The sequence below is a fragment of the Pristis pectinata genome, chromosome 8, assembly GCF_009764475.1.
Source record: "Pristis pectinata isolate sPriPec2 chromosome 8, sPriPec2.1.pri, whole genome shotgun sequence".
Classification (NCBI taxonomy): domain Eukaryota; kingdom Metazoa; phylum Chordata; class Chondrichthyes; order Rhinopristiformes; family Pristidae; genus Pristis; species Pristis pectinata.
Window position 1 is genome coordinate 77,755,067 of NC_067412.1, and position 26,067 is coordinate 77,781,133.

Consider the following 26,067-nt stretch of genomic DNA (forward strand, 5'->3'; position numbering starts at 1 on the left):
ACCTTACATATTTGGTGGATCTATGTACAAGAACTCTATATCCATTTGCACTGTGGGAGATCCTTCGCCAGCTATGGTTAAAACACTTTCAAGGATGATTAGGTGTATTAATTAATGCTGGCCTTCCCAAGAATATCCAAGAATAAAAGGAATTTTGATACTTGATAAAACCATAACAATAGTGGAAAGTTTAGCATTGTAGTAATGGCAATGTTATATGTTGATGATCTGGATGATGGAATTGATGGAATTGATGGCCTTGTGGCCAAGTTTATGGATGATACAAAGATAGGTGGAAGGTCAGGAAGTGTTAAGGAAGCAGGGAGTCTGCAGAAGGACTTGGACAGGTTGGTAGAATGGCCAAAGAAGTGGCAGATGGAATACAGCGTAGGGAAGTGTGTGGTTAAGCACTTTGGTAGAAGGAATAAAGGCATAGACTATTTTCTAAACGGGGAGCGAAGTCAGAAATTAGAGGTGCAAAGGGACTTGGGAGTCCTAGTGCAGGATTCCCTAAAGGTTAACTTGCAGGTTGAGTCGGTAGTAAGGAAGGCAAATGCAATGTTAGCATTCATTTTGAGAGGATTAGAGTATAAAAACAAGGATGTAATGCTGAAGCTTTAAAAGGCATTAGTTAGAACACATTTGGAGTATTGTGAACAGTTTTGGGCCCCATATCTAAGTAAAGATGTGCTGGCATTGGAGAGGGTCCAGAGGAGGTTTACGAGAATGATCCTGGGAACGAAAGGGTTAATGTATGAGGCGTGTTTGATGGCTCTGGGCCTGTACTTGCTGGAGTTTAGAAGGATGAGAAGGAATCTCATTGAAACATATTGAATATTGAAAGACCTGGACAGAGTGGACATGGAGAGGATGTTTCCAGTAGTGGGAGAGTCTAGGACAAGAGGGCATAGCCTTAGAATAGAATGACATCCCTTTAGAACAGTGGTGGAAAACACAACTATTGAACATGGATCATAAATTAAAATGGAGCATTTCCTGATACAGGTGATAAGGGTGTTAAGCTATCTTTTTCATTTATGTCTCTATTAAATGATGGTGGACGTTCATTCTACACAGACATTCATAACGTTGAGGGGAAAGGAGATAAAATCATTGTGACTATTATGAATTTCAAACTACCACTTGTGAACCCCAGTGAAAACTAAATGAAAACTTCAAGCTGATTAATTTCTAATGTGGAGGAGGATGTAATAAAGAAGATAGTGTTGCAGCTTTAGTGTGAAAAATACTTGTAACATTTTGCTCAAAGTGCTCTACCACATTAAACAGAAATAATAAGCTTGTCAAAATGTAATTCATTGTTTTTGACTCTTTGCCTTTAGAATAGGCTGGTCTAGTTTGTGTCATTACCAATTGTGTTTCTCCTTGTCCATTCTATTGGCTTCATTGACTGCTATATCACTGTGATTTTGTATCAGCAGGGCACTCAATCTGGTACAATTGTGCTGCTGACAGGTTATTCCTCTGGATATTCCTTCACTTTTAAGTGGAACACAAACTCAGTCATTTACTGTTCTCTGTTAATCTATTTTACAGCTGATTCCCTTACACTGACTGTTCCTGAGGAGGTGACAGGGCTTTTGAGAAAATCAGTCACCATTCCCTGTACCTACAGGCCATCTGCTCAGTACACCAATGTAGCGGTCACCTGGTATATTAATAGAAACGACATTCTTATAAGTAGAGATGAAACAGGTGATTATATTCCACGTTCCATCAATCGGGACAGAATCAGTATCAATCAACGTCCTGGAGATGCCTCACTTGTCATGAAAAACCTGGCCTACAGTGATCGAGGAATTTACACTTGTGAAGTAAAGTGGCTGTTCGTTAATGGGTCAAATAAAATGCAGAAAAGTTCAGGTGTCAATTTAATAGTGGTAAGAGGTAAGTAACATTTTTGACTGTTTGTCACTTTAAATCTTTTGCCAATAATTAAATAAACAACCAGCAGATTTGCTGAAAGATATTGTTCTGGCAATTTACACTTCAAAGTTATAGATTCACAGTGATTGGCAAAGGGTTTATAAAAATAGTTGAAATTGGAACTAAAATACTGGAAACAGTCAATTGGTTGAGAAGCATCTGTTGAGGAAGGAAACCTGTGTTAATATTTCATGTCCTTGCCCTTTGATCACAATTACAGGTTGATAGTTTTGAAGCTAATACAGAGCCATTTGAAGTGAGGCTGTGTTTGGGACGGAGCAGGAGTTAGCATGCCGGAAGGATGAATGGTGTTGGGGCAGGAAAGGAATAAACAAAAGAGATCTGATAGGCAGAAGGACAAGAGTGATTAATGGACAAATGCTAATTGTGTAAAGCAAAATAACATTTTAAAATTGGTTTGTTTAATTCAGCCTTAAATCCCAATATATTTTCTCCTAATGAAGTGCTGTATGCTTCTGACAAAATACCCAATGACCCAGATCATTCCAGCAATAAGTCAGCTCATCTAATATCACCAACTCCAATCTCTATGATTGAGTGTTAATAACTGTATTGATATAATAAAAGCACACTAAACAGATGTGTTATAATGATTGCCATCTTGTTGAATCAATTGGTACGTTGATTCATTATTAGCTTTTCACATATGAAGATAAAACTATCTAATATTTCACCCAACATCTTCCTAACTTTACCTTCCGGCACATTTCCTGCTGGTCTGTCCTATGAGGTTATTCCTATCAGTGGGAAGATTATTCTGTTAAATTGGATCCATGTAGTGTGATTTATTCCTCTTTAAAAAAGCAAGAGCTACATGCCTGAGGTCAGTCCTAGTCCTTTAATGATGTTATAAAGGATCTGCGAGTACAGAGGAGACTACCTTGTTAACATGGTAGTACAATATTTCATCAGGGCATATCCTTAGGGCAAATGAAGGCAAGAGTCTGCATGGAAATATTTCCTTTGAAAGAGAATCCAGTAAACAAGGACTCCATAAGTTGAAGCTACCGAGCTTGCTTTGCTGACTCCATATGTAAATAATTTTCATCCTGCTGTCATAATGACTGAGAATGTAGGTAAAGTCACCAGCACTTTAGAAGTGATGAGACATTTTTTGCTATATTGTAACCATGAGTAGACATTAGATTTATATAATTAAATGTAAGAACTTCTAGGGTGTCCAGAATCTATAAAAATTTAAGTATGTTTTTCCTTAATTAAGATATCTTTATTAGTCATATGTACATCGAAACACACAGTGAATGCATCTTTTGCGTAGAGTGTTCTGGGGGCAGCCCGCAAGTGTCGCCACGCTTCCGGTGCCAACATAGAATACCCACAACTTTCCAACCTGTACGTCTTTGGAATGTGGGAGGAAACCGGCACACCTGGAGGAAACCCACACAGACACGGGGAGAATTGTTGCCTAACTAAAAGCTAGTACAAATTCAAAATTAACACCCTGGTTTTGCATCCTAAGGCTGAAACTAAAAGAAGGATTAACGCTTATCTTTAACATTTTACGGATTATTTCCCCAGCACTACCTTCCACAAGAGCTCCAGCTAGTCTGACCTCTAAACCCATCAGTGGTAAGTTTATAATTTTATATCTGTAGCTTCATGCCATGTCAGTGTATTTTTTACAAATTCTATTTTCGAAAAGTGCAGAAATGCACTTTTCTACATCTACAATGGCAGTAGATAAAATGAAGAAGTTAAATGTTTTGCAATGTTTTATTTTTTTCACTCAGTTATTGATTATATGCTTTCTATTGCCAAGAAAACCAGGAAAAGTTTCTGTTGTCCTGTTGAAAACTGAATGTGCACTAAATCCGAGAAGTATAAGTTAATGAGAGTCCTGTACCATCATCATCATAAGTGGCAGAACCGGCAGCTCAAGGAGTTAAAGTAGTCCTAAAAGTGACAGCTAATTATTGCAATTTAACATCGTTGTCCATGCTTTGTGTAATGCATGTATGTTGATATTTAATAAGTAATTTATCTAAGTAAACATTTCATGGCTATCTAACAGGTGGCCCATACAAAGTGTTGAGGTAAGTGTAGCAATGTAATAACAGCAAATAAGAGTTGAAATTTGTGTCCACAATGAGCTTGAAAGACTTTGACAATTTTTAAGGAGCTGATTGACGCGACTTAAGATTTTATTCTCAGTAACCTCATCCTGCTGTTCTATCACCTAACCAATGGTTTACGCAGAATGGATATCTATGGTCTGTAGAAGCTTTACATTGTTTCAGTTTACATCAGGTTGTCCAAGTTACTCATCAAAAGCAGTGCTTTCCTTGATCTTTAAAAAAAGCGAGAGTGATGTGGATGAGGATGATCAATTGGCCCGACCTACCACATACAGTAAACAAGACCTCAGTCATTCCTCCTTTCCAAAATCCATCAGTATCTGTTGGATAACTGTGCACCTTGTAATATGTACTGAAGAATGTATTAGGTAAAATGCTCCATAGACTTGAGTTAATGGCCTTGCCTCAATGTTTATGAGAAGTATACAAACGGTTTATATAGTTTAAGCTGCATCTTTAACCCCAAGAAGCCAATATGCCTGCAAATTACAACACTACATGTAATCAAGTATTGTTGTTCCACGTCTTGTTTGTATTGTCTGCAACTAAGCTGCAATGTAGGTATTGGTATTGGTTTATTATTGTCACTTGTACTGAGGTACAGTGAAAAACTTGTCTTGCATACCGATCGTACAGGTCAATTCATTGCACAGTGCAGTTACATTGAGTTAGTACAGAGTGCATTGATGTAGTACGAGTAAGAGCAATAACAGTACAGAGTAAAGTGTCGCAGCTACAGAGAAAGTGCAATAAGGTGCAGGGTCACAACAAGGTAGATTGTGAGGTCATGGTCCATCTCATCGTATAAGGGAACCGTTCAATAGCCTTTTCACAGTTGGGTAGAAGCTGTCCTTAAGTCTGTTCGTAGGTGCCCTCAGGCTCCTGCATCTTCTACCTGATGGAAGAGGAGAGAAGAGAGAATGTCCCGGGTGGGTGGGGTCTTTGATTATGCTGGCTGCTTCGCCAAGACAGAGAGAGGTAAAGACAGAGTCCAAGAAGGGGAGGCTGGTGTCCGTGATGCACTGGGCTGTGTCCACAACTCTCTGCAGTTTCTTGCGGTCCTGGGCAGAGCAGTTGCCGTACCAAGCCGTGATGCATCCAGATAGGATGCTTTCTATGGTGCATCGATAAAAGTTGGTGAGTGTCAAAGGGGACAAACCGAATTTCTTTAGCATCCTGAGGGATGTCCATGTGAGTGTTTTTCATTGTTTTATAATGATGAACAGCAGAGGGCAGTAATAATTCACCAGTCAAGTGGTCCATTATAGTTATCACCTGATGTGAATTATTGGATTTGTTACAATAGCGGCCAAAGTTATGCAATGCTTTATCCATTCAATTAGTGGTTATATGCTTGCTATTGACAAAAAAACCGAGAAAAAATTTCTGTTGTCCTGTTGAAAACGGAATGTGCATTAATCTGGGAAGTCTGAGTGTATGAGAGTCAAGTACTGTCTGCTCAAGTAGTAAAATTAGTGTTGTATTACTGTGTACTTTGTAATATGTACTGAAAAAAAAGAGTAAGGTAAAACGCTCTATGGACTTGAGTTAATGGCCTTGCTTCAGCGTTTATGAGCAGTGTACAAAATGTTTATGTAGTTTAAGCTGCTTCCCCCTCCTCAAGAAGTCAATATGCCTGCAAATTACAGCAATGCATGTAACCTCGTATAAGTGTTCTGCATTTTGTTTGCTTTGTCTGTAACATTGCAGCAATTTAGGTAAGTCTGTGAAAGTGGAGAAACAAAGGACTGCAGATGCTGGAACCTAGATGAAAAACATCTAGTTGACTGCCTGCTTTTCTCCACTGTGCTGCCTGGCCTGCTGAGTTCCTCCAGCATCAGAGTGTTTTCATTCTTCAAGTCTATGAAAGTGTTTATCATTAAATAATGAACAGCAGAGGGTAGTAATAATTCACCAGTTGGTGGTCCATTATAATTGTCATCTGATGTGAATTGTTGGCACACATTGGTACCACTGTGGTATCTATGTTAGTGGCCAAAGTTACTGCAGATGACATGAGAGACTGAAAATTGAATGACTCCATCAGTCATTTGTTCTCCTCTCTCATGGAGGAATAGGTCATTCTGTTTGTCTCTGCAATATCTGAAACAGAGTACAATGGGAGCTCCTAGATGCTCATCCTTGATATCACCAATCTTTATTTCTAAACTTGTGCTAATTATTATAGTGACATGTTAAATGCATATTAAAAAGATTTTCATCTTGATGCTGGACTTACAGCTGCTGATCAATTGATACATATATTACTGTTAGCTTGCAGTTTCATATCCAAGGATAAACCTCTGTCTTTAACAATTTGCTTATTATTTCCCCAGCAGTACCGTCCACAAGACCTGCAGCTAGTCTGACTTCTAATCCTAGCAGTGGTAAGCTTATAATTTTATTTCTATAGTTTCATGCCATGTCACTTATAAATTCTATTTTGGAAAAGCTCAGAATGGCAGGCATATCTGTCAGTCTTAGTTTTTCAATCACAAAGGATCTCGGAGCAGATAAGTCACCAGCGTGCTGTTGAATACATTCAACATTAGCACATTACTGTGGCTGTAGGTCAAATTAAAGAGGTGAGAACAATGTAATTTTTTCCCCACTCAGTTAGTAGTTATCTGCTTGGTATTGACAAAAAAAACACAATAATAACTGTCATTGTCCTGTTCAAATTGTCACCTGATATGAATTGTTGGCAACAAACTGGTACCACTGTGGTAACTTTGTTAGTGGCCAAAGTTGCTGCAGATGATATGAGAGGCTGAAAATTGAATGACTCATGGAGGGAAAACAAAATATTATCCATTTCTGGATAACTGCCTTGCTTTGAAAAGACAGATTAGGTTTTCTAATACACTCATCAAAAGCAGTGTTTTCCTTGATGATTAACAATAATTTGAGAGTGATATGGATGAGGATCATCAATCGCCCAACCTACCACATATAGTAAACAAAACCTGTTATCCTTTCTCCATTCCAACATCCAGCAGTACTGAAAGAAGGAATTAGGTAAAACACTCCATAGACGAATTAATGACTTGCATCAATGTTTTTGAGAAGTATACAAAGTGTTCTTGTAGACTAACCTGGTATCCCCTCCCCAAGTATTACTGCTCTGCATTTTGGTTGTTATATCTGCAACCCAGCTGTACTTAGGTAAGTCTAAGAGTCCAAATGGATTTCAATGCAAATAGATGTGATGTGATGCATTTTGGAAAGTCAAACCAGCATAGGACTTGGACTATGAATGGTAGGCCACTAGGGAGTGAAATGGAATGGAGGGACCAAGGAGTACAAGTGCATTGCTTGTTGAAAGCGGCATCACAGGTAGACAGGGTGGTGAAAAAGGTATTTAGCATGCTGGCCTTCATCAGTCAGGGCACTGAGTTTTGGAGTTGGGACATTATGTTTGCAGTTGTATAAGTTGTTGGTGAGGTCGCATGTGGAGTACTGTGTACAGTTTTGGTCACCTGGTTATAGGAAAGACATGGGTAAACTGGAAAGAGTGCAGAAAAGATTTACGAGGATGTTGCCATGACTAGAGAGCCTGAGTTATAGGGAGAGGTTGGCTAGGTCTTTATTCCTTGGAACATAGGAGAATGAGGGGTGACCAGGAAAACCAGGAACTGCATGCCTGAGGTCAGTTCTAGTCCTTTAATGATGTTATAAATGATCTGCGAGTACAGAGGAGACTACCTTGTTAACATGGTAGTACAATATTTCATCAGGGCATATCCTTAGGGCAAACGAAGGCAAGAATATGCATGGAAATATTTCCTTTGAAAAAGAATCCAGTGAACAAGGACTCCAACTATTGAAGCTACCAATCTTGCTTTGCTGATTCCATTTGTAAATAATTTCCATCCTGGTGTCATCATGACTTAGAATGTAGGTAAAGTCATCAGCTCGTTACAAGTGATGAGGCATTTTTTGCTATATTATAACCATGAGTAGACATTAAATTTACATAATTAAATGTAAGAACTTTTAGGATGTCCAGAATCCATAAAAATTTAAGTATGTTTTTCTTTAAATGTTGAATAACTAAAAGCTAGTACAAATTCAAAATTAACACCCTGGTTTTGCATCCTATGGCTGAAACTAAAAGAAGGATTAACCTCTATCTTTAACATTTTACTGATTATTTCCACAACACTACCTTCCACAAGAGCTCCAGCTAGTCTGACCACTAAACCCATCAATGGTAAGCTTATAATTTTATATCTGTAGCTTCATGCCATGTCAGTGTATTTTTTACAAAATCTATTTTGGAAAAGTGCAGAACTGGCAGTAGATAAATCAAAGAAGGTAAATGTTTTGTTTTTTTATACTCAGTTTTTGATTATATGCTTTCTATTGCCAAGAAAACCAGGAAAAGTTCCAGCTGTTCTGTTGAAAATTGACTGTGCACTGAATTTGGGAAGTATAAGTTAATGAGAGTCCTGTACCATCACCATCATAAGTGGCAGAAGCATCAGCTCAAGGAGTTAAAGTAGTCCTAACAGCGACAGTTAATTATTGCACTTTAACATCATTGTCCATGCTTTGTGTAATGCATGTATGTTGATATTTAATAAGTAATTTATCTAAGTAAACATTTCATGGCTATCTAACAGGTGGCCCATACAAAGTGTTGAGGTAAGTGTAGCAATGTAATAACAGCAAATAAGAGTTGAAATTTGTGTCCACAATGAGCTTGAAAGACTTTGACAATTTTTAAGGAGCTGATTGACGCGACTTAAGATTTTATTCTTAGTAACCTCATCCTGCTGTTCTATCACCTAACCAATGGTTTACGCGGAATGGATATCCATGGTCTGTGGAAGCTTTACATTGTTTCAGTTTACATCAGGTTGTCTAAGTTACTCATCAAAAGCAGTGCTTTCCTTGATCTTTAAAAAAAGCGAGAGTGATATGGATGATTGGCCCGACAATTGGCCCGACCTACCACATACAGTAAACAAGACCTCAGTCATTCCTTCTTTCCAAAATCCATCCGTATCTGTTGGATAACTGTGCACCTTGTAATGTGTACTGAAGAATGTATTAGGTAAAATGCTCCATAGTCTTGGGTTAATGGGCTTGCCTCAATGTTTATGAGAAGTATACAAATGGTTTATATAGATTAAGCTGCATCTCCAACCCCATGAAGCCAATACGCCTGCAAATTATAACACTACATGTCATCAAGTATTATTGTTCCTCATCTTGTTCGTATTGTCTGCAACTTAGATGCCATTTTGGGATGTCGATGAGAGTGTTTTTCATTGTTATATAATGATGAACAGCAGAGGGCAGTAATAATTCACCAGTCAAATGGTCCATTATAGTTGTCACCGGATGTGAATTATTGGCACTCGGTCACTTGATGTGAATTATTGTAATTTTTACAACAGCGGCCAAAGTTATGCAATGCTTTATCCATTCAATTAGTGGTTATATGCTTGCTATTGACAAAAAAAAAACAGAAAAAGTTCTGTTGTTTTGTTGAAAACTGAATGTGCATAAATCTGGGAAGTCTGATTGTATGAGAGTCAAGTACTGTCTGCTCAAGTAGTAAAATTAGTGTTGTATTACTGTGTACTTTGTAATACGTACTGAAAAAAAAGAGTAAGGTAAAATGCTCCATGGACTTGAGTTAATGGCCTTGCTTCAGTGTTTATGAGCAGTGTACAAAGCGTTTATGTAGCTTAAGCTGCTTCCCCCTCCTCAAGAAGTCAATATGCCTGCAAATTACAGCAATGCATGTAACCTTGTATAATTGTTCTGCATTTTGTTTGTTTTGTCTGTTGCATTGCTGCAATTTAAATAAGTCTATGAAAGTGTTTATCATTAAATGATGAACAGCAGAAGGCAGTATTAATTCACCAGTTGGTGGTCCATTATAATTGTCACCTGATGTGAATTGTTGGCACACATTGGTACCACTGTGGTATCTATGTTAGTGGCCAAAGTTACTGCAGATGACATGAGAGACTGAAAATTGAATGACTCCATCAGTCATTTGTTCTCCTCTCTCATGGAGGAATAGGTCATTCTGTTTGTCTCTGCAATATCTGAAACAGAATTTAATGGGAGCTCCTAGATGCTCACACTTTGATATCACCAGTGTTTATTTCTAAACTTATTTGCTAATTATTATAGTGACATGTTAAATGCACATTGAAAATATTTTTGTTTTAATGCTTGACTTACAGCTGCTGATCAATTGGTACATATATTACTGTTAGCTTGCAGTTTCGTATACAACGATAAACCTCTGTCTTTAACAATTTGCTGATTATTTCCCCAGCAGTACCGTCGACAAAACCTGCAGCTAGTCTGACTTCTAATCCTATCAGTGGTAAGCTTATAATTTTATCTCAGTAGTTTCATGCCATGTCATTTATAAATTCTATTTTGGAAAAGCTCAGAATGGCAGGCATATCTGTCAGTCTTAGTTTTTCAATGACAAAAGGGACCTGAGGTCGCACATGTAGCACTGTGTACAGTTTTGGTCACCCTATTATAGAAAAGACATGGTTAATCTGGAAAGAGTGCAGAAAAAATTTATGGGCATGTTGCCAGGACTAGAGAGCCTGAGTTATAGGGAGAGTTTGGCTAGGTCTTTGTTCCTTGGAACGTAGGAGAATGAGGGGTGACCTTATAGAAGTGTTTAAAATTATGAGAGGCATAGAAAAGGTGGATGATAATAGTCTTTTGCCCAGGGTAAGGGAGTATGAAACTAGGGGGCATAGGTTTAGGGTGAGAGGGGAAAGATTTAAAAGGGACCTGAGGAGCAACCTTTTCACGCAGAGGGTGGTGAGTATATGGAATGAGGTGCCAGAGGAAGTGGTTGACACAGGTACAATGGTATCATCTAAGAAGCACTTGGATAGGTACATAGACGAGTGGGGCTTGGAGGAATTTGGGCTGAACAAAGGAAATTGGGACTAGCTGGGTGGACAACGTGGTTGGAATGGACTGGTTGGGCCAAAGGGCCTGTATCAATGCTGTGACTCCAGGACTCTAAGACAGTCTTGATCATTGTTATATAATGATGAACAGCAGAGAGTGGCAATAATTCACCAGTTGAGTGGTCCATTGTAATTGTCATCTGATGTGAATTGTTGGCAACATATCGGTACCACATTTTGGTACCACTTGTTTTCATGCTTGACTTACAGCTGCTGGTCAATTATATATCTCTCTTAGCTTGCATTTTCATTCACAAGGATAAACCTCTGTCTTTAACATTTTGCTGATTTTTTTCCACCAGCACTACCTTTCACAAGATCTGCAGCTAGTCTGATCTCTAATCCCATCCGTGGTAAGCTTATAATTTTATATCTGTAATTTTATACTGTGTCATTGTATATTTTACAAATTCTGTTTTGGAAAAGCACAGAACTGCATGCCTTTCTGTCAGTCTTAGTTTGCCATTGATGAAGTATCTCCGAGCACACAAGTCACCAGTGTGCTTTTGATACATTCAACATTAGCACCTTACAATGGCCACAGGTAAAATTAAAGAGGTGAATATTATGCAATGTATTTTTCTACTCAGTTAGTGGTTATATGCTTGGTGTTGACAAAAAAAACAGTAAAATGTTCTGTAGTCCTCTTGAAAACTGAATGTGCACTAAAACTGGTAAGTATGAGTGTATGAGAGTCCTGTACTGTCCTGCAGGAACCAGCAGCTCAAGGAGTAAAATTGGTTCTAAAGGTGAAATGGTTGGCCATTTCCATGACAGTTAACGATTGCAGTTTAACATGATTGCCCATGGTTTGTGTAATGTAGGTATGTTGATATTCAATAAGTAACTTAACAAAGTAGTCATTTCATGACTATCTAACAAGTGGCCCACACAATGTGTTGAGATTAGTGTAGCAATGCAATTATATCAAATATGAGTTGCCGTTTGGGTCTACAATGACTTTGAAGGATTTTGATAATTTTCAAGGAACCAATATTGTCACTTCAGGTTTTATTTTTTGTAGCCAGACCCTGTTGTATTATCAGCTAACCAACGGTCTTAGTGGAATGGATATGCACATGGTCTGTAGAAGCTTTACATTGTTTTAGTTTACATCAAGATTTTCAAGTGACTCATCAAAAGCAGTGCTTCATCCTTACCAAAAACCGAGAGTGATATGGATGATGATTTCATTTGGCCCGACCTACCAGATATAGAAAAAAGAAATCCTCTGATCCTTCCTCCATTCCAACATCCAGCAGTTTCTGTTATATTACTATCCACCTTGTAATATGTGCTGAAAAAAAGAATGAGGTAAAACACCTCATAAACTTGAGTTAATGGCCATGTATCAATGTTTATGGGAAATATACACACTGTTTATGTAGTTTAAGCTGCATCTCCATCCCTATGAAGTCAAAATGCCTGCAAATTACAGCACTACAGGTAAGCAAGTGTTATCATTCTGCATTTTGTTTGTTTTGTCTGCAACTTAGCTGCACTTTGGGTAAGTTCACGAGAGTGTTTATCATTGCCAGAAGATGATGAACAGCAGAGGGTAGCAATAATTCACCAGTGGAGTGGTGCCTGATAATTGTCACCTGATGTGAATTGTTGAAAACATTATTGGTATCACTGTGGTAACTTTGTTAGTCACTAAAGTTACTGCAGATGATATGAGAAACTAAAAATTGAATGACTCCATCAGTCATTTGTTCTCCTCTCTCATGTAGGGAGATCAGGATACTATCCAGTTCTGGATAATTGCCCCTGCTTTGATAAGGCAGCTTTGGTTTAAGGTGAGGGGGAGATGATTTAAAAGGGACCTGAGCTGCAAGTTTTTCACACAGAAGGGTGATGGCTATATGGAGAGAGCTGCCAGAGGAAGTGCTAGAAACGGGTAGAATTACAACTTTTAAAAGTCATTAGGACAAGTACACAAATTGGAAAATTTTGGGGGATATGGGCTAAACACTAAAGACCTGGATAGAGTGGACGTGGAGAGGATGTTTCCAGTAGTGGGAGAGTCCAGAACCAGAGGGCACAGCCTCAGAATAGAAGGATGTCCCTTTAGAACAGAGTTGAGGAGGAATTTCTTTAGCCAGAGGATGGTGAATCTGTGGAATTCATTGCCACTGACAGATGTGGAGGCCAAGTCATTGGGTATATTTAAAGCAGAAGTTCTGTATTAGTAAGGGTGTCAAAGGCTATGGGGAAAACGCAGGAGAGTGGGGTTGAGAGGGAAAAATAAATCAGCCATGATCAAATGGCAGAGCTGACTCGATGGGCTGAATGGCCTAATTCTGCTCCTATGGCTTATGGTCTTATGGAGTGGTGGAAAACACAACTATTGAACATGGATCATAAATTAAAATGAAGCATTTCCTGATACAGGTAATAAGGGTGTTAAGCTATCTTTTCATGTATGTCTCTATCAAATGATGGTGGACGTTCATTCTACACAGACATTCATAACGTTGAGGGGAAAGGAGATAAAATCATTGTGACTATTATGAATTTCAAACTACCACTTGTGAAACCCAGTGAAAACTAAATGAAAACTTCTAGCTGATTAATTTCTAATGTGGAGGAGGATGTAATAAAGAAGATAGTGTTGCAGCTTTAGTGTGAAAAATACTTGTAACATTTTGCTCAAAGTGCTCTACCACATTAAACAGAAATAATAAGCTTATCAAAATGTAATTCATTGTTTTTGTCTCTTTGCCTTTAGAATAGGCTGGTCTAGTTTGTGTCATTACCAATTGTGTTTCTCCTTGTCCATTCTATTGGCTTCATTGACTGCTATGTGACTGTGATTTTGTATCAGCAGGGCACTCAATCTGGTACAATTGTGCTGCTGACAGGTTATTCCCCTGGATATTCCTTCACTTTTAAGTGGAACACAAACTCAGTCATTTACTGTTCTCTGTTAATCTATTTTACAGCTGATTCCCTTACACTGACTGTTCCTGAGGAGGTGACAGGGCTTTTGAGAAAATCAGTCACCATTCCCTGTACCTACAGGCCATCTGCTCAGTACACCAATGTAGCGGTCACCTGGTATATTAATAGAAACGACATTCTTATAAGTAGAGATGAAACAGGTGATTATATTCCACGTTCCATCAATCGGGACAGAATCAGTATCAATCAACGTCCTGGAGATGCCTCACTTGTCATGAAAAACCTGGCCTACAGTGATCGAGGAATTTACACTTGTGAAGTAAAGTGGCTGTTCGTTAATGGGTCAAATAAAATGCAGAAAAGTTCAGGTGTCAATTTAATAGTGGTAAGAGGTAAGCAATATTTTTGACTGTTTGTCACTTTAAATCTTTTGCCAATAATTAAATAAACAACCAGCAGATTTGCTGAAAGATATTGTTCTGGCAATTTACACTTCAAAATTATAGATTCACAGTGATTGGCAAAGGGTTTATAAAAATAGTTGAAATTGGAACTAAAATACTGGAAACAGTCAATTGGTTGAGAAGCATCTGTTGAGGAAGGAAACCTGTGTTAATATTTCATGTCCTTGCCCTTTGATCACAATTACAGGTTGACAGTTTTGAAGCTAATACAGAGCCATTTGAAGTGAGGCTGTGTTTGGGACGGAGCAGGAGTTAGCATGCCGGAGGGATGAATGGTGTTGGGGCAGGAAAGGAATAAACAAAAGAGATCTGATAGGCAGAAGGACAAGAGTGATTAATGGACAAATGCTAATTGTGTAAAGCAAAATAACATTTTAAAATTGGTTTGTTTAATTCAGCCTTAAATCCCAATATATTTTCTCCTAATGAAGTGCTGTATGCTTCTGACAAAATACCCAATGACCCAGATCATTCCAGCAATAAGTCAGCTCATCTAATATCACCAACTCCAATCTCTATGATTGAGTGTTAATAACTGTATTGATATAATAAAAGCACACTAAACAGATGTGTTATAATGATTGCCATCTTGTTGAATCAACTGGTACATTGATTCATTATTAGCTTTTCACATATGAAGATAAAACTATCTGATATTTCACCCAACATCTTCCTAACTTTACCTTCCGGCACATTTCCTGCTGGTCTGTCCCATGAGGTTATTCCTATCAGTGGGAAGATTATTCTGTTACAATGGATCCAGGTAGTATGATTTATTCCTCTTTAAAAAAGCAGGAACTGCATGCCTGAGGTCAGTTCTAGTCCTTTAGTGATGTTATAAAGGATCTGCGAGTACAGAGGAGACTACCTTGCTTCATCAGGTCATATCCTTAGGACAAATGAAGGCAAGAGTCTGTATGGAAATATTTCCTTTGAAAGAGAATCCAGTGAACAAGGACTCCAACTATTGAAGCTACCAATCTTGCTTTGCTGATTCCATTTGTAAATAATTTTCATCCTGGTGTCATCATGACTTAGGATGTAGGTAAAGTCATCAGCTCTTTACAAGTGATGAGGCATTTTTTGCTATATTATAACCATGAGTAGACATTAAGTTTACATAATTAAATGTAAGAACTTCTAGGGTGTCCAGAATCCATAAAAATTTAAGTATGTTTTTCCTTAATTGTTGAATAACTAAAAGCTAGTACAAGTTCAAAATTAACACCCTGGTTTTGCATCCTATGGCTGAAACTAAAAGAAGGATTAACCTCTATCTTTAACATTTTACTGATTATTTCCTCAGCACTACCTTCCACAAGAGCTCCAGCTAGTCTGACCTCTAAACCCATCAGTGGTAAGCTTATAATTTTATATCTGTAGCTTCATGCCATGTCAGTGTATTTTTTACAAAATTTGTTTTGGAAAAGTGCAGAAATGGCAGTAGATAATTCAAAGAAGGTAAATGTTTTGTTTTTTTTCCACTCAGTTATTGATTATACGCTTTCTATTGCCAAGAAAACCAGGAAAAGTTTCGGCTGTCCTGTTGAAAATTGACTGTGCTCTAAATTCGAGAAGTATAAGTTAATGAGAGTCCTGTACCATCATCATCATAAGTGGCAGAAGCAGCAGCTCAAGGAGTTAAAGTAGTCCTAACAGTGACAGTTAATTATTGCACTTTAACATCATTGTCCATGCTTTGTGTAATGCATGTATGTTGATATTTAATAAGTAATTTATCTAAGTAAACATTTCATGGCTATCTAACAGATGGCCCATACAAAGTGTAAGTGTAGCAATGTAATAACAGCAAATATGAGTTGAAGTTTGTGTCCACAATGAGCTTGAAAGACTGACAATGTTTAAGGAGCTGATTGATGTGATTTAAGATTTTATTCTTGGTAACCTCATCCTGCTGTTCTATCACCTAACCAATGGTTTACGCGGAATGGATATCCATGGTCTGTAGAAGCTTTACATTGTTTCAGTTTACATCAGGTTGTCCAAGTTACTCATCAAAAGCAGTGCTTTCCTTGATCTTTAAAAAAAGCGAGAGTGATATGGATGATTGGCCCGACAATTGGCCTGACCTCCACATACAGTAAACAAGACCTCAGTTATTCCTCCTTTCCAAAATCCAGCAGTTTCTGTTGGATAACTGTGCACCTTGTAATGTGTACTGAAGAATGTATTAGGTAAAATGCTCCATAGACTTGAGATAATGGGCTTGTCTCAATGTTTATGAGAAGTATACAAATGGTTTATATAGATTAAGCTGCATCTCCAACCCCATAAAGCCAATATGCCTGCAAATTATAACACTACATATTATCAAGTGTTATTGTTCCGCATCTTGTTTGGATTGTCTGCAACTTAGATGCCATTTTTGGGCTGTCGATGAGAGTGTTTTTCATTGTTATATAATGATGAACAACAGAGGGCAGTAATAATTCACCAGTCAAGTGGTCCATTATAGTTATCACCTGATGTGAATTATTGGCATTCGGTCACCTGATGTGAATTATTGTAATTTTTTACAATAGTGGCCAAAGTTATGCAGTGCTTTGTCCATTCAATTAACAGTTATATGCTTGCTATTGAGAAAAAAAGCCCAGAAAAGTTCTGCTGTTTTTTAAAAACTGAATGTGCATTAATCTGGGAAGTGTGAGTGTATGAGAGTCAAGTACTGTCTGCTCAAGTAGTAAAGTTAGTGTTGTATTACTGTGCACTTTGTAATATGTACTGAAAAGATAGAATAAGGTAAAACGCTCCATGGACGTGATTTAATGGCCTTGCTTCAGTGTTTATAAGAAGTGTACAAAGCGTGTATGTAGCTTAAGCTGATTCCCCCTCCTCAAGCAGTCAATATGCCTGCAAATTGTAGCAATGCATGTAACCTTGTATAATTGTTCTGCACTTGTTTGCTTTGTCTGTAACACTGCAGCAATTTAGGTAAGTCTATGAAAGTGTTTATCATTAAATAATGAACAGCAGAGGGTAGTAATAATTCACCAGTTGGTGGTCCATTATAATTGTCGTCTGATGTGAATTGTTGGCACACATTGGTACCACTGTGGTATCTATGTTAGTGGCCAAAGTTACTGCAGATGACATGAGAGACTGAAAATTGAATGACTCCATCAGTCATTTGTTCTCCTCTCTCATGGAGGGATAGGTCATTCTGTTTGTCTCTGCAATATCTGAAACAGAATTTAATGGGAGCTCCTAGATGCTCACACTTTGATATCACCAGTGTTTATTTCTAAACTTATTTGCTAATTATTATAGTGACATGTTAAATGCACATTGAAAATATTTTTGTTTTAATGCTTGACTTACAGCTGCTGATCAATTGATACATATATTACTGTTAGCTTGCAGTTTCATATCCAAGGATAAACCTCTGTCTTTAACAATTTGCTGATTATTTCCCCAGCAGTTCCGTCGACAAAACCTGCAGCTAGTTCGACTTCTAATCCTATCAGTGGTAAGCTTATAATTTTATTTCTTTAGTTTCATGCCATGTCATTTATAAATTCTATTTTGGAAGAGCTCAGAATGGCAGGCATATCTGTCAGTCTTAGTTTAGTGATTATCTGCTTGGTATTGACAAAAAAAATACAATAATAATTTTCCTTGTCTTGTTGAAATTGTCACCTGATATGAATTGTTGGCAACACATTGGTACCACTGTGGTAACTCTGTTAGTGACCAAAGTTACTGCAAATGATATGAGAGGCTGAGAATTGAATGACTCCATCAGTCATTTGTTCTTCTCTGTCATGGAGGGAAAACAAAATATTATCCATTTCTGGATAACTCGCATGCTTTGAAAAGACAGATTAGGTTTTCTAATATACTCATCAAAAGCAGTGTTTTCCTTGACGATTAACAATAATTTGAGAGTGATATGGATGAGGATCATCAATCGCCCGACCTACCACATATAGTAAACAAAACCTGTTATCCTTCCTCCATTCCAACATCCAGCAGTACTGAAAGAAGGAATTAGGTAAAACACTCCATAGACGAGTTAGTGACTTGCATCAATTTAGTGGCATTTAGTATGCTGGCCTTTATTAGTTAGGGCACTGAGTATAGAAGTAGGGACATTATGTTTGCAGTTGTATAAGTTGTTGGTGAGGTCGCACAGGGAGTGCCGTGTACAGTTTTGGTCACCCTGTTATAGGAAAGACATGGGTAAACTGGAAAGAGTGCAGAAAAGATTTACGAGGATGTTGCCATGACTAGAGAGCCTGAGTTATAGGGAGAGGTTGCCTAGTTCTTTATTCCTTGGAACGTAGGAGAATGAGGGGTGACCTTATAGAAGTGTTTAAAATTATGAGGTGGATGGTCATTCTCTTTACCTCTACAATGTATGAAACAGAATGTAATGGGAACTTCTAGATGCTCATCCTTTGATATCACCAGTCCTTATTTCTAAACTTAAGTGTTAATTATCATAGTGACATGTTAAACGCACCTTAAAAAAACTTTTGTTTTCATGCTTGACTTACAGCTGCTGGTGAATTATATATCTCTCTTAGCCTACATTTTCATTAACAAGGATAAAATCCTGTCTTTAACATTTTGCTGAATTTTATTCCCCAGCACTACAATGACTTTGAAAGATTTTGATAATTTTCAAGGAGCCAAAAGTTGTCACTTGAAATTTTATTTTTTTAACCAGATCCTGTTGTATTATCAGCTAACCAATGGTCCTAGTGGAATGGATATGCATGATCTGTAGAAGCTTTACATTGTTTTAGTTTACATCAAGATTTTCAAGTGACTCATCAAAAGCAGTGCTTCATCCTTACCAAAAACCGAGAGTGATATGGATGATGATTTCATTTGGCCTGACCTACCAGATATAGTAAACAAAACCTCCAATCCTTCCTCTATTCCAACATCCAGCAGTTTCTGTTAGATTACTATCCACCTTGTAATGAGTGCTGAAAAAAAGAATGAGGTAAAACACCTCATAAACTTGAGTTAATGGCCATGTATCAATGTTTATGGGAAATATACACACTGTTTATGTAGTTTAAGCTGCATCTCCATCCCTATGAAGTCAAAATGCCTGCAAATTACAGCACTACAGGTAAGCAAGTGTTATCATTCTGCATTTTGTTTGTATTGTCTGCAACTTAGCTGCACTTTGGGTAAGTTCACGAGAGTGTTTATCATTGTCAGAAGATGATGAACAACAGAGGGTAGCAATAATTCACCAGTGGAGTGGTGCCTGATAATTGTCACCTGATGTGAATTGTTGGAAACATTGGTATCACTGTGGTAACTTTGTTAGTCACTAAAGTTACTGCAGATGATATGAGAAACTGAAAATTGAATGACTCCATCAGTCATTTGTTCTCCTCTCTCATGTAGGGAGATCAGGATACTATCCAGTTCTGGATAACTGCCCCTGCTTTGATAAGGCAGCTTAGGTTTAAGGTGAGGGGGAAATGATTTAAAAGGGACCTGAGCTGCAAGTTTTTCACACAGAAGGGTGATGGCTATATGGAGAGAGCTGCCAGAGGAAGTGCTAGAAACGGGTAGAATTACAACTTTTAAAAGTCATTAGGACAAGTACACAAATTGGAAAGGTTTAGAGGGATATGGGCTAAACACTGGCAAATGGGACTTGCTCAGATAGGCACCTTGGTTGGCATGGATGTTGGACCGAAGGGCCTGTTTCCATTGCTGTATAACTGTATGACACTGTGGGATCTTTTGCGAATTGTGAGAGAGCTAAAGGAGCACCAATTTAATGCCTTATTTGACAGATGAGATCTTTGAAAGTGAAGGATTATAGAAAATTCGGCAAATAACATTTTCAGTGGGTTTCTGTCTATTATGTAAAATGGCTTAAAATACCTTTGCACTGGAACGTGTAATACATTCAACATTACTGCAACTGGTAATTAAAATCAGCACAGGTGCAACTCCTGATTCAGACTGAAAACAAAACACTTAGTTTGCCTCCATTAAACAGTAAATTGGGGTTGGACACATTGTGGGCTGACAAGATGTCAGTATTTAAATGGGGAACATATTCTTTGAAACGTATGTAAACGTGGGTTTTAATATTGTCCTGCATGTGTTATATTTTCGTTTTTTTTTGGCAGTTTATTTTGTGATGGTTTATTTGTCCCAGATTTTCGGTATCACGATTTTCTGGTGCTTCAGTAAAAAATCTAGATCTGACATTCTTTTGTTCTTGATTATCTGAAAGTGGAAGAAGAGGATGAAAGAGCAATGGTAGTGATTCTTAAAGGGATGGGCTGTTCTTATCCACGCATCCACACACACACACACACACACACACACACACACACACACACACACACACACACACACACACACACACACACACACACACACACACACACATGTATTTCAAAGAAAATCCTCTGAGAGATGTCTAAGCAATTATTGAAATTCCTTATCTGGCCTGACTGTAGCAGTTCAAGATAATGGCTCACTATCCCCTATCAAGATTTTAGTGATGGGCCTTAGATGGCTGCCTTTACCAGGAACACCCACAACACAAGTGAAACTAAAGAAGAATGTCTGATAATAGGTTTATCTGTGGCCCTTCTCAACGACAGGAAAAAAATAGCCAGGTATTACAGTCAGCCAAAGGATTAACAGAGGAGTGTTGAAGAAGTTCCTGATTAAGTTTAGCAATCCATTTCATTGCTTGAGTTTGTTTGAGAGGTGTACCTCTGCAGACTTTTCAAGTGATGGCAGATTACCCTAAGACCTGCCAGATATGTGCAGATTTGGAATTATGTAGACTTACAGGTTTTGGTCTATTGACCATAGCAGCTCAGTCCTAATTGTAAATAACTTGAATATCAGAAATGTTTAAAAGCAGCACTTTGATATCTGGCCCTTCCTTTCAAAAATCCAATTTGCTAAGTCCAAAAAACATACTCTAAAATATTGATGAAGATATCCTGAAATACTGTAATATCCATTAGTTATGGGAGGAACATGATAAGCACCTAGTCTTTATTTTCCTTCACATTATGTTTGTTTGCAAGTAGTATTTTAACAATCTATGAATAAGGTTCAGGCCATGAAAACATAACTGATTTTCCAGCAGAAGCCACTGGATGGCACTTCTCTTGAAAAGGTCCTTTTTAAAATATATTTTCAAAATAGCTATTTAACTCTTTTGGGCCAGATTCTGTGAGGTTCTTTACATTGTACACCTTAGCCTTGTGGAAACACCAGAGAAAAGCTACAAACACTGTTAGACAATCAGGAAATTCCTCCTTTGAAATTTGACCCATTCATTTCTATCACAGTTTTAAAATGTCACTGACAGTGTATCATTTGCAGTGGAAACAGGGTCCATAAGAAACCTTCAGTGTGTCACTATTTTATATAAAACTAATTTCATGGGTATTTAAAAATTAATTCTGCATGTGAATGTATAGCACTAATTACTGTGATTCTGTTTTCTAGGATACAACAATGTGAAAATTCCAGCTTGGGTGTTTGTTTTGACAATTATTCTCATCATACTCTTTTTCTCTGCTATCATTACCTTCATTTTATGCAGAACAAGAACTAAAACAGGTAAAAGTGAAGGTTACAGCAAAGTACTGATAACAATAATACTAGTTTTTCAATGCTAAGTTAATTGTTAGGAAGGCAGAGAGGTTGCTGGAAATTTAGCCTAAGCATTCCTGAGCCAGGAAGAAATTGAGATTAGCTAGAGTTCTGTTCCTGCTCACTGCCTAACAGTGCTGTATGGCAAGGGCATGTGTATGTGATAGGGAGAAGGCCTGCCCCAGCAATGTTGCTCTTCTGATACGCAGTTTCTATATTTAAGAATTAAAGAATAGCCACCAGGGAGAGCTGACTGGGGAGAACATTAGAGAGACAGGCAAGGAGGGCAAAACTCAAGGTGAGACTATGATTGTTTTCTCAACATGCCATGGAAGCAGTTGAGCTCAACCACCTCCAGTTGTAGGCCTAATGGCCTCCATTCCAATAATAGACAGACAGCAGACCTGTGATCTTCTGATCTGTGCTGGCAGTGGGCAGTGTTTCCTGCTGATTATGTGCATTTGGGAGATTTCTCACACCATTTGCCTTCCCATGACACAGGTGAATTTTTCTCCTATTATGGCCTGAAGGACACTATGATCATTTAATGTTTACTGCGTTTAATCCAGTGTTTGCACGTCATGGTGAACCAAAATGAACGCAGTGGTGTTAATAAGATGTTTCAGTCCTGGTACCATTGATACTGTGAAAATACATGCACCTTATTATCCCAGAGGATACAGTGGGAGTTCACTGGGGCTGAGTGAAGGAACACAGAGAGTGAGAAGGCACAGCGGTCAGGCTTAACAGTGCTGATGGGCTGTGAAGGGTGATGATGCTGAATACTTTTAACATTTCAGAAAGGCTTTCAATTTAGTGGTTGGAGTTCTGGACATGGACTCCTGCCATGTTATGGGCAGGCATTTTACTTGCATGGGATTTGTGTATCTAATGATATTAGCACATACAGTGTGTTTAAGCTAAGCTCTAATTTCTTTTGCACAATGCTGATTACCCTGGGCTCATGCTCATGAGCAATTTCCAAGGTAGCAATCAGTAGCCATTGTGTTAACTGCCATAGTGCTCTACATGTTGTGTAACCAAGATAATGAAATGTTCTGTGCTGCTAAATAATGTAGCATTCTATAATCTGCTATATTTTCTGAACATTTAAGTTGATAAATTTCCTATCTCTCAAATACTTTCTGTTTTCCTGTGCTGATTGAATTCCTTCTTGTTTCCTATGTATGATGATTACTGTGTTGTCATAAAGAACTTCATATTTAATGGAGACAATTGCTTTCAGAGTCTAATTGAACTTTTTTCCTTCTAGAGCACATATATGAATTTACAAGGTAGGTGTTCCTTCACTTCATTGATAAAGCAGCACCTTTAAGCCACACCAGTTTAATAAGTTAGGTTCCATTTTTTATTACATGGAGTGTTGGGGATTTTGTTAGAGTTCTGGGAATTGCAGTCCATGCTCACATTTATTTCACTCCTAATAGTAATCATGTCCACAGACTGCATTTATTAATTTCTTTCAACGTTTAACTCCAGCAATGTAAAAAGAATCCATCAGGGTATTTCCTCTTAACATCTCCTCTACTGACTGAAACTTTTAGCTGCCTCGTCTAATCTGTATGTACTTCTTCATGTCTTTCCTGAAGTGCAACTATTTACAATGTTAAAGATTCTAGATAAATGCAATTCATTGTTGTTGGACTGCTTTCATTGCACTCTTATATTCCTACTGTTATCTTTCATTCCCTGCTCCCATGTGATGTGTGAACCCTTAATGGCAACCTTGTATATATCTTGAGTTGTAGACTGTAGGCTAACGGGCTGTTGTGTCCCACAGGAATCTCCAGAGACTAACTAACACCCCTCTCATGATTTGCCCTCCATCGTACATGTGAGGTGTAGTAAAATATGATCATGTTGTGAGTCTGTATCGTAGTGTAGCCGTAAGTTGTATTCTGGTTACTTGTGTGGCGTTTGCAGGATACGGACCTTATGTGGGCAAGTGGGATCGGTGTAGATGGGCCACAAAAGGTCTGTATGGACATGGTGGGCTGAAGGGCCCATTTCTGTGCTGTGTGACTCTATGGTTCTACTCCAAATTATTTAAGTAATATTTAAAATGTTTCTGAAAACAGTCCAATTTCATGCAGTGCTAGACCTGATGTCTCAATCCCTGTTGTAGTCTTGCCCCATCATTTCAACAGAGGTTCTGGCATTTTTCCCTCGAGGCAACTGAATCCTAATGGGAGTTTGCTTCTCCTGAGCTGTTTCAAGGGATTCTTCCCCGTTCTCTTTACGCACACGTGCAGCTATATGGGGGAGGTAGCAGAGGGCGTGTAACTGTTCTTAGCCTGAAAACTGCAACATCTTGTGTCTACATACGTGCCAAATGGATGAAGGGTCGGAAAGAACAAAGATGTATTTCAGGCTTCGATTAAAATCAAAGTCAGGTACTTGGAGCTCAGTGCTGGGGCCATACTCCTACTATTTTGAATGTGACTTAGTTTCAGGAACTCAACATAAATGAGATCTGAATAGGCAGTTCAAACATTGCTGAATGAGTCAAACCAGTAGAATAATGGCAGATGACACTTACGCAAATAAGTGTAAAGTGCTACGTATAGGAAGGCATATAAAAAAATTGCTACATGAATGAATAGTTTATGATGAAGCTGGAAATATCCTCCTCAAGGAGTCTTAGTGCAACCAATACAACCATTCAGTCAAAGCTAAAGGAATATTGGACTGTAAAGCCTATGAAGAGTAGAATATAATGGATTTGAAGTAATCATTATACTTTTTACTATTTTGCCTGTTCTGATTACTCAGGAACAAGAGTAATTCAGATGCTGGAAGCAGTGTAGAGAAGAGTCACAGGTCTGATCCCCAATGTCAGAGATCTGATTTGTGAGGAATGATGAGGAAACGGGCTTTTCAGTTCAGAGGCACTTCTGAGATGGATAAGGGTTAAAGAGAACAAACCCAGAATATTATTCTGATCAAAATATGGGAACAGACTCTAGGAGTTAATCTAGCTGATTAATTACAGGACTCATCAGGAAATTCTTCCTTACCCAAAGGGTTATCAATAAATAGGACTAATGAAGGAAAACCCCTGGAATTATTTAGTAGCAATACAGAAAAAGTACTGGTAGAACCCAGCAGGTCAGGCAGCATCTGTGGAGCGGAATAAACAGTCGACGTTTCAGGCCGAGACCCTTCATCAGGACTGGAAAAGAAGAGGCAGAAGCTGAAATAAGAAGGTGGGGGGAGGGGACTGGGAGGGGGAGGAGCACACGCAGGCAGGGGATAGGTGAGTCCAGGTGATGGGCGAGTGCAGGTGAGAGGGGGAAGGTAGGTGGGTTGGGGAGGGGGAGAAGATGGAATAAGCTGAGAGGTGACAGGTAGAAAAGGCAAAGGGCTGAAGAAGGAGGAATCTAGAAGAGGGCAGTGGACCATGGAATAAAGGATGGAGGAGGAGAGGAGAGGAGGTGGGCAGGTCATCTAGGCGTGGGAAAGGAGCCACAGGAATAAGGGAAGACAAAGAAGTTGGGAGGGAAGATGAAGAAGGAAGTTAGAGAAATCGATATTGAGGCCATCAGGTTGGAAACTCCCAAGGCAGAATATGAGGTGTTGTTCCTCCAACCTACGTCTGGCCTCAATGTGGCAGTAGAGGAGGCCATAGACAGGCACATCAGTATGGGAGTGGGATGCGGAAGTGAAGTGGGTGGCCACTGGGAGGTTCTGGCTGTTGCAATGGACGGAGCAAAGGTGCGCGATGAAGTGGTCACCCAATCTGTGTCGGGTCTGTCCGATGTACAGGAGGCTGCACCGGATGCAATAAGTGACACCCTCGGACTCACAGATGATGTGCTGCCTCACCTGAAAGAATTGTCTGGGACCCTGAATGGTGGTGAGGGAGGAGGTGTAGGGACAGGTATAGCACTTGGTGGGGTTGCAGGCATAAGTGCCAGCGGGGTTATCAGTGGGGAGGGACAAGTGGATAAGGGTGTCGCGGAGAGAGCGCTTCTGCCCTCTTCCTTTCCAGTTCTGATGTAGGGTCTCGGCCTAAAACGTCGACTA

At 38.7% G+C, this 26,067-nt stretch overlaps 1 protein-coding gene across 11 annotated transcripts in view; it reads left to right on the top strand.

Annotated features, from left to right (window-relative positions):
• LOC127573434 (uncharacterized) overlaps positions 1–26,067 on the top strand; it is a 48,555-nt gene that overhangs the window by 16,320 nt on the left and 6,168 nt on the right. For 2 of the 11 annotated variants that reach the window (XM_052021647.1, XM_052021653.1), the window contains 10 exons: positions 1,558–1,908; positions 3,508–3,558; positions 6,401–6,451; positions 10,366–10,416; positions 11,332–11,382; positions 13,975–14,325; positions 15,704–15,754; positions 17,834–17,884; positions 21,874–21,987; positions 23,294–23,315. In XM_052021647.1, coding sequence (XP_051877607.1) covers positions 1,558–1,908; positions 3,508–3,558; positions 6,401–6,451; positions 10,366–10,416; positions 11,332–11,382; positions 13,975–14,325; positions 15,704–15,754; positions 17,834–17,884; positions 21,874–21,987; positions 23,294–23,315 — 1,144 coding nt within the window. The remainder of the gene's footprint in view (positions 1–1,557; positions 1,909–3,507; positions 3,559–6,400; positions 6,452–10,365; positions 10,417–11,331; positions 11,383–13,974; positions 14,326–15,703; positions 15,755–17,833; positions 17,885–21,873; positions 21,988–23,293; positions 23,316–26,067) is intronic. The other 9 variants (XM_052021652.1, XM_052021656.1, XM_052021649.1 and 6 more) reach the window with 8 other exon arrangements.